The following is a 14396-nucleotide window of genomic DNA, read 5'->3' as shown; positions in this document are numbered from 1 at the left end:
ATTTGCGTGTTCTGACGAACACAATCACGCCACTTCCATATCCCATATAAAGATCATGAATGAAAACTAACGGAACCGTTCGAGCTTGACATTCCAAGATTTGTAGCAGAAGGAAAAAAAAACTTCCTGTATGCAGTTCCTTTTATGAGACTCGGTCTGATATGCAGTTTTGTTTTACGGCGGCCGGTTGCTAGCCAACGAAAGGACATGTGTGGAGACACCTGCGTTCAGGTTATAGTCTGAATGAGTGTGCTAGTGAACGCACTGCTGGATTAGGTCTATGTCGGAATAGTTACTGGTTAACAACGAACGTTACTCACACTTTTAGACCAAGACAAGAGTAAGTTAATAGACATGCAGGAGGTATTGATTTCTAGAGAACTGAATCATTTTGCCAATAGTTAATTCTAGGTGCATAGCTTGTCTTTTTGCGTCAGCACGCGACGGATGGACAAAGGGTGTGATAGTGATATAAAATAGCTTCCACAGGTCCTGCAGCAGTTTCCTGTTACTCGCGGGCCGACGTACTTGTCTCATCAAGTGAGAAGAGGTATCGACAGCTGCATTAGCGGAAGTGATAATCCTTACGAAAATTGTCAGTGGAAGATCCTCGTACTTGTGGTGAACAGCTTCACAACGATTGGATCAAACATCACTAGAGATGGCCTCAATTTTGCCTGCAACGCTTACCGGTAGCGACAGTGATCGTGTAGTAAGTGCTGATAGTCGATAATTGAAAACTAATCGATAGTGGGGTTTCAACGTAGCATATAAATGCGATCATCTGAATTATAAAAGTGAAAAATAGCTATAACCACCTCGAATAAAATCGATGAGAAGTAAACAACCCACCCGTATACGACTCAAAAAGAAACACTACAAGGAAGAAAGGGTTCTCTAATATTATTTAGAGGTTTGCTATAATCGTAGCGGGCTATTTGGAAGATTTTCAAGTGAATTACGAAATGTTGTTTTGAGAAATGATTGTAGGTAGATAAACAGAAATTGCGAAGATTTGTTATGCAGTTTTTTCCTACTTTTTTATTTTTATTACTTTATTATCCTGCTTGTGAAGTTTCAACTCTGAATTGTTGATGCAGCAAATCTTGAGGAATCTCCATTCGCCATAGTTTTTGATTGATTTGCTGCAATTCGAGAACAGGAGAAAGTCGAAAAAAAGGTATATTTCATGTTTGAATCGCGTCTGTTCAGATTTTTCATGAGTTGTTGAGCGAACGAAAATAAAAGCACCCTTAACCCTTTCCCGTGCAACATCGAGTCTCACTCGTGGTGTACTTGCATAACAAAGGGCGTTAGAACGCTCAGCAGAGTAGTGAAATCACTTGATACGGGAAGGGGTTAAAACGTTTCACTGGCGTATTATCCAGGCAAATATCAATGGTTGAACAAAAGCTTCCATTTGGCCTGAATATCTTTTATATACTGTTTTATTAAGCGCTCAATACTAATGTTCAACCATTATTCAAAATGGTACAAAGCATATTTTAGTATATGGACAAAACATTTTTGGATGTTTTTCTTTCGGTTTTAGTTTCTATAACATAATTCCTTAAGGTAAGGATAACTTCAGGCATATTTGATTAGAAAATGAAAATTAATAACAAATTTATAAAATAAATACAAATAGCCGAATAGTTATACCATACCAAACGCGTTACGTTATCGTAAATTACCTATTCTGCCGTTCTGTGCATAGTTGTCCCATGTTCCAAAATCAGCAACTGAGAAAAATGCATTCAAAGTTTTTTACCACATTTATCTACCAGAAGTCTTAAGCATTTCGGTTTAGCAATACACTGGTGTTTTTATAAGCAGAGAGCTATTGTTTAATGAAATGTGAAATGATCCCCTCATTTGAATCAATCCATCTTGATTACAGGCTTAAAAATTCATGGTGCGACGGTTATGTCTAGAATATCAGTATGGGACAATTGAACTTGATGTTGTTTTTTGAAATACTGGGAACAAACGATAATTTTTTTTTGTGTTTTTCCGAAAGATTATTATTTTTATTTATTTGAGAATTAGTTCATTCTTCCAAACCAGAAATGACTACCTTAGTCCTGCTGAAAGCATGACTTAAAATTCTGGTACTTGAACCGATTTATTTGGTATGGATCTACGAAAAATATATGGTGAGACAGTTATAAATAGAATATAAACATGGGACAGTTGAGCTTGATGTTGTTTTTTTTTAAAGCTGGGAAAAACCAAAAACTTTTTTTTGTGTTTTTCCGGAAGACTAGGCATAGAAACATCATTTTATGAAGAAAAGTGAAAATTGTCAAAAAGTAACATGGGGCAACTATGCGTAGAACGGCAGTATTGTACTTCACCGATTATCATCCGCTCCAGAAAATGGTTTATTTTATTGTTATTCGTCATATTTTCAGCCGTCTAGCCTTCGTTTTTCCTCCGATTGGAGTAAAACGATTGAATATGGGGTATTTTTCTATGACGTATTTTTTCTTTGTTGGTCGATCAAACAATACTACAATATACAATATTATTATAGCTATATTATAGCTGTGTTTAGTAAGAAATCTTTCTACGTAGATAAAACGGTTAGGAGTTCGCTTTCTAAGCAAATAATTTTTAACACAGGAAAGTTTAAAGTCGTTATAAAAAATCATAATGGGGCACATACTGTACTTTTTTTTCTTTTTTATTGGCAGACTTGTCTCACTTCTTAACTAGGCGAACCTAGCCAGAACCTGCCCCCGGGCTTCTGAATGCCAAAGGGAGACTAAGCTCTGTGGAATGCACGTATCTGCATGCTCGTGCTTTTCAGTCCTAACCGAGGAATTATCGGACAATCGGATGATTTTTTTTCATATATTCTCAATATTAAAATTAATTCTAGTCCTCGATATAGACTTTCTAGAGCAATTTTAAAGTAGTGCTAAATATTTGATTCACAAAAAGTTTTATACAAAGATAGGAACTATTTTTTTTTATTATCTTAAATAATTATTCTTCATCTGATTTCCATTGTCACTTGCTATTAGTTTACATAAACACACCAAGTCATTGTGCTCCTGTGGCCGAGTGGTTAGCGTCCCACACTACAATGCCGGGGGTTCGGGTTCGAGTTCCGTTCTGGCGGGGGGATTTTTCGTCAAAAAAAATTCTTTCGGCTTGCACTGTGGTCACGCGTATTCTAGAGCTTGCCACTCCAGAGTACATTCAAGGCGTGTTATTCGGCAGAGAAATCTCAACCAAGTATTACCAATAAAAATGACGCAGGTAATGCTACGTTGAGAAGGCAAAAGTTCCACAGGAAAGTTAATGCCATCCAAGAAACACACCAAGTTATAACCTTTATGAGAAGCCTTGACAATTTCCAAATCATTGTCAACTGTTTTTCTTCTTTAGCATGTTGCCAATCGATTCAATCACTAGCAATGATAGGAGTACCACGATAGCACTGGTTTTCCCTTCGGAGAAACCTTTTTCTCGGACTTTCCACTTCTAATGATCTTTGGTTCAATTATATTCGTTACACGCGTGACTTGAATTTCGAACTTGGACAACTTTCTTCGGAACACTGCTGACCCTCACAACCACGTGACACAAATGGAACTAATTTTCGTAGTCCGTGATGCCTGTGTGATGTTGGCGCTGATGATTCCGATTCAATCATCATCAATACCATCATCTTCAGCATTATCACCCTACAAAACTAATTCACCCCGTACTGTTCATCGCTTGAAAGAACTGTTGCGTTCCACGTGTTACTGTTCGTACGGCCCTATCATGATATGTTGCTACGTAGTTTAAATTTTCTTTTCTCGATTCATCGCGGTAGATAATAAACCTCCGGAAGATGTGATATAAAACTGTTTGCTTCAACTGATGCGTGGATGATGATTTCTCTCAAATATCAATCCCCTAATGCAGGATTCGAATTTCCAGCGCAACGTTGCCTTCGGCCGCCTTATATTGCACACACGATGGCTAGCAGTACAAATAAGTTTTGCCTTGGGCGTAGAAAAATTGGAACTATCGCTGCGGAACATTCGTTGTCACCCGACGCCCGGAAGGATCCTTTTGTTCGGGCTTGCACATTGAACAGCCGGCTGTCGCACGTTGGCCTGGATGTGATGTTTTGATCAGGTTTAGCTTGATTTTTGTCACATACTGAAATGAAATTGTAAGCAGAGGGGTCACGTGGAACAGTGGAACTCTTCGAAATCGGGATCTTTGACATGTTTTTTCTTCGTGACGGTTTCCGAATGTTTCACTGTCCCTAATCTCGGCATCTGACCGAGAAAAAGCTAAACAGAAACCACCCCCTGATCCAGATCATGCGATATGCACAAGTGACAAAAGTTCCCAAGTAGAAAAGAGGGAAATTCATAATCACTTTTATAATTGTATTACGAGAGTGTCGAACGGGCAGAAACAGTTATTATAAGTACTGGGATGTGGAACCCCTCGGAAGTCGTCTCCGTCTCTCGTGTCCTGTTTCGTACTGCACTGTCAACAAATACTCGGAAGGAAACATTTATTCCCTTCCGAGCCAACACAAACAGCGACACATCAAACGAACCGATTTCACAATACGATTATATTACAGTTTGTCCCGATGGAAGCGAGACTACCGAAATATATTAGGGTCTGGCGCGTAAAATCGTTAGCGTGCAATTTTTGTGTTTTCGAGTCGCCCCGCAGGATATAATCCCACTATTATTGTCACATCGAATTCGTTGGGTTCCTCCATGCAATTCCCACTTTATGCAAGAGGGTTGCTTTCCGTAGCTATACCTTTAATTGGCTGCCGCATAAGTTATGCACGATTTCCTAATGAAATTAGCATTTAATCAGCGGCTGCCGTGTTGGACATGGCTACGAAGGGGTTTTGATAAATCAAACATCGTTAGCAAACGACTATGGAAGCTGTGAGATATGCATTGTAAATAAAGGATTAAGATTAGGCGAATTTTCCAACTAAACCCATAGAATGCAATGATTTTTAAATTAGATGCACTTTCTTAACTTTTTCCTGCAGTTGAAGTCCATGGACGCCAACCGGTATGCCACCAAGAAAACCATCGCCCAGGGAATGTTAGATATTGCCCTGCTGACGGCCAACGCATCCCAGCTCAAGTACATTTTGCAAGTTGGCGAGAAGCACGAGTTCTACACGCTGATGCTGGTTTTGATCAGTATTTCCATCATATTGCAGGTGAGTGATCCACTGTCAGGTGCAAGACATCAAACGTCACTAATCAAATATCCTACCAACACGTGGTATAAGGTCACAATGGGTGTGCTTAATCTAACCCTCAGCTTACTCCATGATTGTCGGCTTCACTTACCACAATATCACCGGTCAGCCAATGCCATTAATTATATTGTAACCGGAGTAGCTTTTCTGGTTGCCATGATAAACTTATTGATATCGGCGTTCGATCCAAAAGTTTTGAAATACGTGATTGAATAGATGATAGGAAACCAGATGATGATTACAGGTTACAGGATGTCAAGTAATATCAATGAGAAAGTTGTTCTGGCAAGCTAGACGAATAATTCGAAAGCCATGTTAGTATTTGTCCTGTGTGAAAAAAGTGGGCGTTCATAATCATATTCACGTTCCTCTTACCTCTGGCGTAATCATCGCTGAACCCTGATCTCTTTCTAAATTATAATTCAAAAAAGTTCACAGTAGGATTTCATTGCAAGTTGTGATTTACATGCTGGTTTTCGGTTTCTTTCGAGATAGATCATTACAACTTAACCGACAATTTTTAAGCTATACCTTAAATAGCTAAAAGCTATTTAACAGTTGATTCTTATAAAAATGAACATGCCATCCTGTCCATTCATCCGTGCCAATTAACAGCCAGTTTTCAATTTGTTGTTTGTGAAGAAATCTGGAGACTATAGCAGCCACCAGTTTTCAAAAATCTAAGTCACAATCCTGGAGTAAAGGGTGTGTCACATCAAATTGCATCACGGAAAAAACGCTGTAGAAATTCACCCAGTAGAAAATTTTAGACAGTAAAATAAAAGCTATTAAACAACTTTTGGCATTTTCTTTTTATTCCTACTTCTAGCCCAAGCCCGTATGCTCGCACCTTCCTCTTTACCCCGTCCATAAGGTTCTGTACAACGTCAGGTTGTAGTTTTTTTTGAACAGAAATCCATTTTCTCTTGAAGTGCGCCTCCGATTTGACAACTTTTGGGTTCTTCCGGAGGGCCTGCTTCATAATCGCCCAATATTTCTCTATTGGGCGAAGCTCCGGCGCGTTGGGCGGGTTCATTTCCTTTGGCACGAAGGTGACCCCGTTGGCTTCGTACCACTCCAACACGTCCTTTGAATAGTGGCACGAAGCGAGATCCGGCCAGAAGATGGTCGGGCCCTCGTGCTGCTTCAATAGTGGTAGTAAGCGCTTCTGTATGCACTCCTTAAGGTAAACCTGCCCGTCTACCGTGCCGGTCATCACGAAGGGGGCGCTCCGCTTTCCGCAAGAGCAGATCGCTTGCCACACCATGTACTTTTTGGCAAACTTGGATAGTTTCTGCTTGCGAATCTCCTCCAGAACGCTGAATTTGTTCTCTGCGGAGAAGAACAACAGGCCCGGCAGCTGACGAAAGTCTGCTTTGACGTAGGTTTCGTCGTCCATTACCAGGCATTGCGGCTTCGTCAGCATTTCGGTGTACAGCTTCCGGGTTCGCGTCTTCCCCACCATGCTTTGCCTTTCGTCGCGGTTAGGAGCCTTCTGAACCTTGTATGTACGCAGGCCCTCCCGCTGCTTGGTCCGCTGGACGAATGAACTTGACAAATTCAGCTTATTGGCGACATCCCGGACCGAACTTCTCGGATTACGTATAAACAGCTTAACTACGCGCTTGTGATCTTTTTCTCTGACGGAGCATCCATTTTTGCCGTTCTTCACCTTCCGGTCGATGGTTAGGTTCTCGAAGTATCGTTTTAGTACTCTGCTGACCGTGGATTGGACGATTCCCAGCATCTTACCGATGTCCCGATGTGACAACTCCGGATTCTCGAAATGAGTGCGCAGGATTAATTCACGACGCTCTTTTTCGTTCGACGACATTTTTCCAAATTTACCAAAAATTGACAGTGAAGCATGGCCAACGTGATCTATACACTCTTATCTGATTATAAGCGAGAGCTGAAGATATAATTCCTAAAAATTATATTTCTACAGCGTTTTTTCCGTGATGCAATTTGATGTGACACACCCTTTATACAATTTAGTATTTATTTGGAATGTTCACGAGCTTTTATTCTACCCATGTTCTTTATGAAGCCGAAATATTTTGAAGAAAAAACATATTTAGTACACATTAAAATGAAAAACGCTACTTTATTCGAAGCATTTTCCATCGACAGCAATATATTTATAGATATCTCTGGAAATTTGTGGATTCCACGGCACTGTTCCTCTTTCTAAGCTTACCCTTCATCAAGCCATTTTCCCAAATTTTCGTTTCCTTGACCGGTTTTGCAGTGTGTGATAGAGCATTATCATGCTACAAAATCATTTTGTGTTGCTTGGTACTCTGGTTGTTTTTCATCAACGTTCGATTTAAATTGATCATTTGTTGCCGGTGGCGTTCGGTATGATGGTTTCGCCAGGTTTGAGTAGATCATGGTAAATCAAACCCTTCTGACCCCACTGAGCACAGAGAATTGTCTTACGTCTGTTGCGATTTTACCGTGCCACCGATGTTGCTGGTTCCCCTGGACTTACCCAAGATGTATGGCACTTAGGATTCTCGAAATAAATCAACTTTTCATCGCCAGTGACAATCTTATGGAGAAATTACTTCCTTTTGTACTTGGCGAGTATGATTTCATATGCGATTTTTTCCGTTTTTCTTGTTTTTCTTTCGTTTAGTTCATGTTGAACCCATACTCCGTTCCAAATGTATGGAGATGACTTCTTTAGTCACATTCAATTGATTCGCGAGTTGTTCTTGCGTTTGAGAGTCACCTTCGCCCAAATGTGCTTGCCGTTCTCTGTTTTCGAACGTTTTCAGAGGCCATAATCATTTTCGAACCATTCGAAGCACAAGATTTTCCCTAAGACAAGACTAGACAATAGGGGGTCGATTCCGGATCAGCTGCTGATTGGTCAATTCTAAAGGGTTGCCAATGATTTTTATGAAATAAACTTCTACATAAGGGGCTGTCCACATACCACGTGGACAACTTTAGGGGGGGTAGGGGTTACGGAAATGTCCACGCTTGTCCACGGTGAGGGGGGAAGGGTATAAACAATATCCACGTGGACACGTTGAATGAATATTAAAAAAAAATACTGTTCACATCTGTGTTCAACAATATATGGAAATTTCTGCATTCTGCATTTTCAACAAATTCATTCGTATTATCGACAAAAAGGATTGATCTGTCTGATAGCGCTGAACATCTATATTTTTCATGCAGTTGAACTTCTTTGCTGAAATGTGTATTCTGAAGATGTATTTTGGAGTGTATCATTGAGGCAAGCGGAATGAACCATAATCAGTTATCCCCAAAACTGGTCTTCACCTGGAGAAAGTCATCTTTGTATCTGGTGGGATTCGAACGGAATTCTGTATTATGCATTATAAATTCCAGCAAGTTCAAGTACGCAACTAAACGAACCAAAATCAGCGATTTATAATTAGTCAATATGATAAGTAAGCTGTTCCACCAGAATTATGTTCCTTTGACAGCCCGAAAAAAATTCTTGGAGTTTGACTGGGATGTGGTACTCGGTGGAATCCCTTTTTGGGTCGTACTCACCAGATATTCCATCGTCAGATGCCGTTGGAAAAAAGGGCAAGAATTTCGACTCATGGGATGGCATAAAAAGTATTCTGCACAGTTTTTTGATGAGAAAACAAGGACTGTGGATTTGTGGAGAAAAAAAAGGTGCACATACAGTACCTTTCAAGAAGTTAGAACCACTCAAGTTTTTGAATTTTTCAGCGATCAGTTGAAACTCGGTTGAAACGAAGTGTAGTGAGAAACATTAACTATCTTTGTTAATTTTATAAAGCAGTGAGAATGTTAAATGGGGAGTAACATCTGGTTCTAAAGTTATGGAACACCGATGCTTTATTTTTTTCGAAGGATTACAAAACAATGAAGGTTACAAAGTTTGTTTTATAAACGAAAATAGTTATTGTATACCATTTTATCATTTGGGCCGATATCTTCCGCATCTCTAAAGGCTAAAAAATGAGTGGTTCTATAGTTATGAAACGAAGTGTAGAATCGTATAAGTGTGTATCCTAAAAATTATGCTTTTGTTTTTCCTCTAAAAAATGGAAAATATTTATAATAATCCTACATATCCCAAAACATACGAAGTTGTACAGAAAGATAATTGGTAAATTTTTGTAGTGCAGTTTGATGATTAGAGAAGTTAAGTGAACAGCATCAACTATGTTCTATTCAGGCGCGAAAAATTAAAAAAAAATGAAACCGCCAGTGTTTCATAACTATAGAACCAGATGGAAAAGTCAGGAGTAGAACGAAGTATTTCGGAATCATTTGTTACTAGGGACTAGGGACTTCCCACATCAAAACCCATTCGAGAACTTGTGATGAATAATCTTATCAAGGATAGATGTAGCTAAAAAGCAGTATCATTATTTGAACGGACATTGAACTAAAATGAGTTACGGATTAGAAACTGGTTGTAATTCATGCATCGATTTAGATTTTGGAAAGGAGTGATAGTTTTCCATCTGGTTCTTTGTTTATGAATCACCTGCATTTTTTTGCCGAATTTTATTTCCAAGAAGAGAAGAAATGTCCACGTGGACAACAGAGGGAGGGGTGTAGAAAATGTCCACACTTGTCCACGGACAGGGAGGGGGTGTCTAAAATCACACTTTTCCTGTCCACGTGGTATGTGGACAGTCCCTAATATAATCAGGGTATGTACTCTCACACTAGTTTTTATGTTAAAGTATGGGGTTGGGGAAAAAGAAATGTCGTATTTCTGATCGAAATTTGACGTTTTATTTGACATACTTAAAATTATCCAATTTAAGTCAAATATGCGCCGTTTTGTTCGCAAACTTGTTGCCATTGAGAAGGCAACTTCATTATCCCCCCCTTATGAACCCCCCCTCCTTATTTGCAAAAAAACTCAGACAGCCAGTGTTCGTAAGCCTCTTTTGAGGCCAACTTAGTATCACCAAGAGCGTTTTGCATGTACCGGAAAGATGATAATCAGCCAGGTCCGGACTATACGGTGGGTGCAATAGGACATCCCATCCGAGCTCCCGTAGCTTCTGGCGGGTCATCAAAGATGTGTGAGGTCGAGCGTTGTCCTGGTGGAAAACAACACCATTCCTATTGATCATTTTTGGCCGCTTCTGGTGAATCGCCTGCTTCAAACGGTCAAGCTGCTCACAGTAGAGAACCGAGTTGAGGGTCTGTCCATAGTTGATCCAGTGCATCGCAGGTGTTGATTCGGTCTAAAAGATTTTTTTTTTGCGTCAACTCGTGTGGCAACCATACATCCAGCTTTTTTTGGAATCCAATCTTCTGCAAATGGTTCTAAACGGTTTTATGGTCTATACCCAGTTCCTGGCCAATCGAGCGAGTGCTCACATGCCGGTCTGCTTGGATTTTTTTTTATCTCATTTATTTATTTATTAGGCTCATTAGCATTTTAGCTGTAACAGAGCCGGGTTTTAATCGTGTATATGTACATATGTTTATGTTTCTATGAATTGTAAATTACACAGTCGTTAGTAGTAGCCATTTAGGCGTTAAGTTTTCTGTTCCATTACATTATGGTAAATTACACAATAGTAGCCATTTAGGCGTAAGAGTATTCTTTCTGTTCATCCATTCTTCAGCAGTCCGGACAGCGGAGACAGTTGATATTGATCATTGTTGAGTTATTTATAGAACAGCAGCCCGATGTTTCTTACAGAGCAGAGCAGTTGTATGGATGAATCGATCTTATTTCGACCGTGGATCGATTTCCATCGCTGATGATGATTACGTGGACGTAGTTATTCTATAACAACACAAAAATGGTCAATTGAGGGTCCTGAGTTTGAACTCACGATCGATCGCTTGGTAAGCGAACGCGTAACCAAGTGGCTACGAAGACCCCCTGTCTACTTGGATGATTTCAACGATTTTATCGGTTTCCACGACGATTGGCCTAACAGTACGGGGTGTATCTTCGACAGCCACTACACCAGAACGAAATCGATCAAACCAACGCTGTGCTGTGCGAATAGTTACAGTATTGGGTCCATAAACTACACGATTTATTTCGGCCTCCTTCGTTACAGTTTTATCTCGCAGGTAGTAAAAACGTAAAATATGGCGAATTTCTTGCTAGGTGGACTCCATCTTTGACGCGCTATAACATGAGACTGAAAACAGACAATCACAACACTGTCAAAACGACACTTTTAGCACATATTGTCGTCTTTAAATAGCCGTATAGTATGACCCGATGCGATAAGTACAACGCAAGATATGTTCAAGTGTTGTCATATATTGACAATATACGACATTTCTTTTTCCCCAACCCAATATTTTGACATCTCGAGTGGTTCGGTATCCCTGTTGCTCGCACTTGGTCGGGGAAAAGACAAACAGAAGATTAAGAAGCCAGTTATCGTGTCTTGTCTTAGGTTTTCCAAGAGCATGTTCACCATAAGCATCAACAAGCATTCGGTGCTATTTTGCAGCAGTTTCCTCAAAATGGTAACAGGAAACCAATGCTGACCGCGAATCGAACATTCCAAGCACAAAAGTCGATATGTTCAAAGCTCTTCAAACCTATGCTACAGAGTAAACTTTGTTTTGTTTTGTGTTTAAATTCTTTGCTAGATGTCAAATCAAGGCAATGTTATCAATAATGCATTATGATGAGGATTACATTGACAGTTGGAACCATTTGTTCACAAATTCCGGTTCATATTTATACACCTGGTGTTTATTCCGCTTTGAACGCTTCTGACTAACACCTGACCAAATCGGGTCGAAAAATTACGTTGCACTTGATCTGACATATGAGCAACAGACCCTAGTTTTTCAAGCATTCGACGTCTTGATTGGAAATGTGGCGAAAGCCAGCGTCTTGAGGACATCGGTGCATATCCCATAGCCGAATCGCAAAAATCAGTCCATTTTTTAAATGCATACATGATTGGCAGAAATGATAAAAAATGATAATAACAATGTTCCGAAGATCGAAGTTCCTCTAGCAACATCAGTGCCATTGAATAAGTTCAGGGTGGCTATTCTACATCATGAGTTTTGTCCTTCTTGCCATATTTCATCTCTTTTAATTTTAGGAAACCAATTTTCTGTTTCTAAAAAAATGCAACAAATCGAATGGGCAATCAACAATAATTGATCTTTTTTTTGTATCGACGACACCCCAAACAGATGCGATATGACGCTGATTTTTCTCTTTGCAGCTCATAGTAGGAGTGCTATTCGTGATCATTGGTAGCCTAAACATAAACCGAAAACCCGACCAGACAGCTGCAATCATTATAAACGACGTCATACTGGTGCTGATATTCCTAATCTCACTAATCAATGTAATAATATCTGGTTTCGGTATAGAATACTCTTCGCAACCATTACGTTTGTTAGAGCGGGAGAGATATGATTCAAACTCATTCAGTAGCAGCAAAAGCACTCCTAGTGGAGCGAACTAGTCAAACCTAATCTGCAAACAAGCAAACCACCCCCGATGCCAACTAATATTACCTAGCGCACCTAACAGCTCCCTTCATGTGCATCCCTCCACAGGTTTCGGCCGCCTTCCTGGCAGTCATACTAACGATGGTAAACTTTCAAAAGGGCGAAGTGCAGCAACGAGTTGCCAACATTATGAATCACTTCTCGCTGGGTTTTGTGGTGGTGGCACTGTTCTGCGATATTATCAAGATGAACTTCGGGCTGGATCCGGCAATACCAGACATTCATAACTAAACGTTTCATTTGTTTATTCTTTTGGTATCCGTCAATCGGTCGATCGTTTGCCAGATTGCCCAAGGGGTAGCTTGTATTGTGCTGGCTAATTTCGATATCAACAAGGAAGCTAACCAAAAAATGGCCAATATGGTCCAGAATGTATCGCTAGCCTTCAATATGACCAGCGTGGTGGTTAACATCATGATCAATTCTCTCGAAGTAAAGCAGATGGGCGATCAAGGACCTGGTTTCCCTGGATTGAATGAGAAAAGTGAATAGAAAAACGTACCCAACCACCAATGGATGCACTGGCAACTGACATGGCTTTCGAACATATTTGTGAAATGATTTACCATCAATGATCTCGAAAAAAACAAAAGGTACCGTCATGTATTGTGAACTCAAGAAACCAAATATTATTAGCATAGACTAGTGCGCAAGTAGTGTTAAATGTTTATCAACAGTTTTGTGACCCATATTTTACAATAAAAACGATATATCTATCATCGGCTTGTACATTAATGGATATCACCTTCCTAATATGTCTTTGGACATCGGTCGGATTATTGCGAACAGTTTCCTCCATTGAGAATATTTTTTTAATTATCAACATAATCATTTTTAACACTTTACATTTAGCAGTCCCTCATAAATTGTTTTCCCTAACCTCGACTAAACCACGAGTAATCGGTAGAAACCTACTAAACTTAGAATGAGGACGCAATTTTGAGTAAACATGCATTGGAAGAAAAAAAACCCTTGCATTTAACGTGTCCATACATTCCTGTAAGGAAAGAGTTCCCGTTTTTGGTCTGTCATAAGCCAATCTAGCTCGAAGCTTCTTGATATGCGAAATAATCCATAATGAGTTTTCGAATCAAATAATGTTTCCAATGAGGTTGACTACCGGATAGAGTGTATTGTCGGTATTCCATATACCTGCAGGCATAAAACAGATCACATGTGTGATTACACTAGCTAATTCTCATCCCTACCTTACCACGGTGGTTCTTATCCTTACCTAACCTAGGGAACGAGTTACCAAAGCGGGGATCAGGTAAACAACCCAGGTATGATCCTGGAAGTATGCTGACAGAGAAGGAGAAAGGGCCCTCCTATCCACGGAGGGCGTAACCTATCCGGCCTGTTCACAATGAGGACGCAGCTGAAACTGTGTCTGTTCCTCATGTTCTAGGCGCGTGATTATTATTCTCGTATCAGCGTGGAGATATAAACAGAGCTGTGCACGATGGTCCTCCGGCGACGAAAAGAGTTGGCGCAAACCTTACAAGCCATCCGTATGAACAGACATCACAAAACACACAAATTTACAACGAAAGTCGAAAATCGTCATATTGAGTATATTGAGAATTTTCAATTACATCACCGTGCAGAAGGTGTCCTGAAATGAAAGAAGTGATCATCCTAAGGGTCCTATCATCTG

At 40.0% G+C, this 14396-nt stretch overlaps 1 protein-coding gene across 3 annotated transcripts; it reads left to right on the top strand.

Moving 5' to 3' along the window:
• Window positions 1–209: 209 nt before the first annotated feature.
• LOC129779425 (ninjurin-2) lies at window positions 210–13443 on the top strand. 3 transcript variants are annotated; one of them, XM_055786895.1, is made up of 4 exons: window positions 210–340; window positions 402–712; window positions 5033–5209; window positions 12788–13443. In XM_055786895.1, the coding sequence occupies exons 2-4, from the start codon at window positions 662–664 to the stop codon at window positions 12968–12970; spliced, it is 411 nt and encodes a 136-aa protein (XP_055642870.1). In that variant the 5' UTR covers window positions 210–340; window positions 402–661; the 3' UTR covers window positions 12971–13443. The 3 variants fall into 3 exon arrangements, with proteins under 3 accessions (XP_055642870.1, XP_055642868.1, XP_055642869.1); XM_055786893.1 differs by having other exon boundaries at window positions 12448–12922; XM_055786894.1 differs by lacking the exon at window positions 12788–13443 and adding an exon at window positions 5282–6264.
• Window positions 13444–14396: the final 953 nt, after the last annotated feature.

This window comes from Toxorhynchites rutilus, chromosome 3, assembly GCF_029784135.1.
Source record: "Toxorhynchites rutilus septentrionalis strain SRP chromosome 3, ASM2978413v1, whole genome shotgun sequence".
NCBI classification, from domain to species: domain Eukaryota; kingdom Metazoa; phylum Arthropoda; class Insecta; order Diptera; family Culicidae; genus Toxorhynchites; species Toxorhynchites rutilus.
This window is presented reverse-complemented; position numbering and strand designations above follow the sequence as displayed.

Coding starts and splice junctions, on each gene's coding strand:
- LOC129779425 (XM_055786893.1), top strand. CDS start 662: ATGGCCTCAATTTTGCCTGCAACGCTTACCGGTAGCGACAGTGATCGT. Junction 713..5,032: donor GTAGCGACAGTGATCGTGTA/GTAAGTGCTGAT, acceptor TTTTTCCTGCAG/TTGAAGTCCATGGACGCCAA. Junction 5,210..12,447: donor GTATTTCCATCATATTGCAG/GTGAGTGATCCA, acceptor TTCTCTTTGCAG/CTCATAGTAGGAGTGCTATT.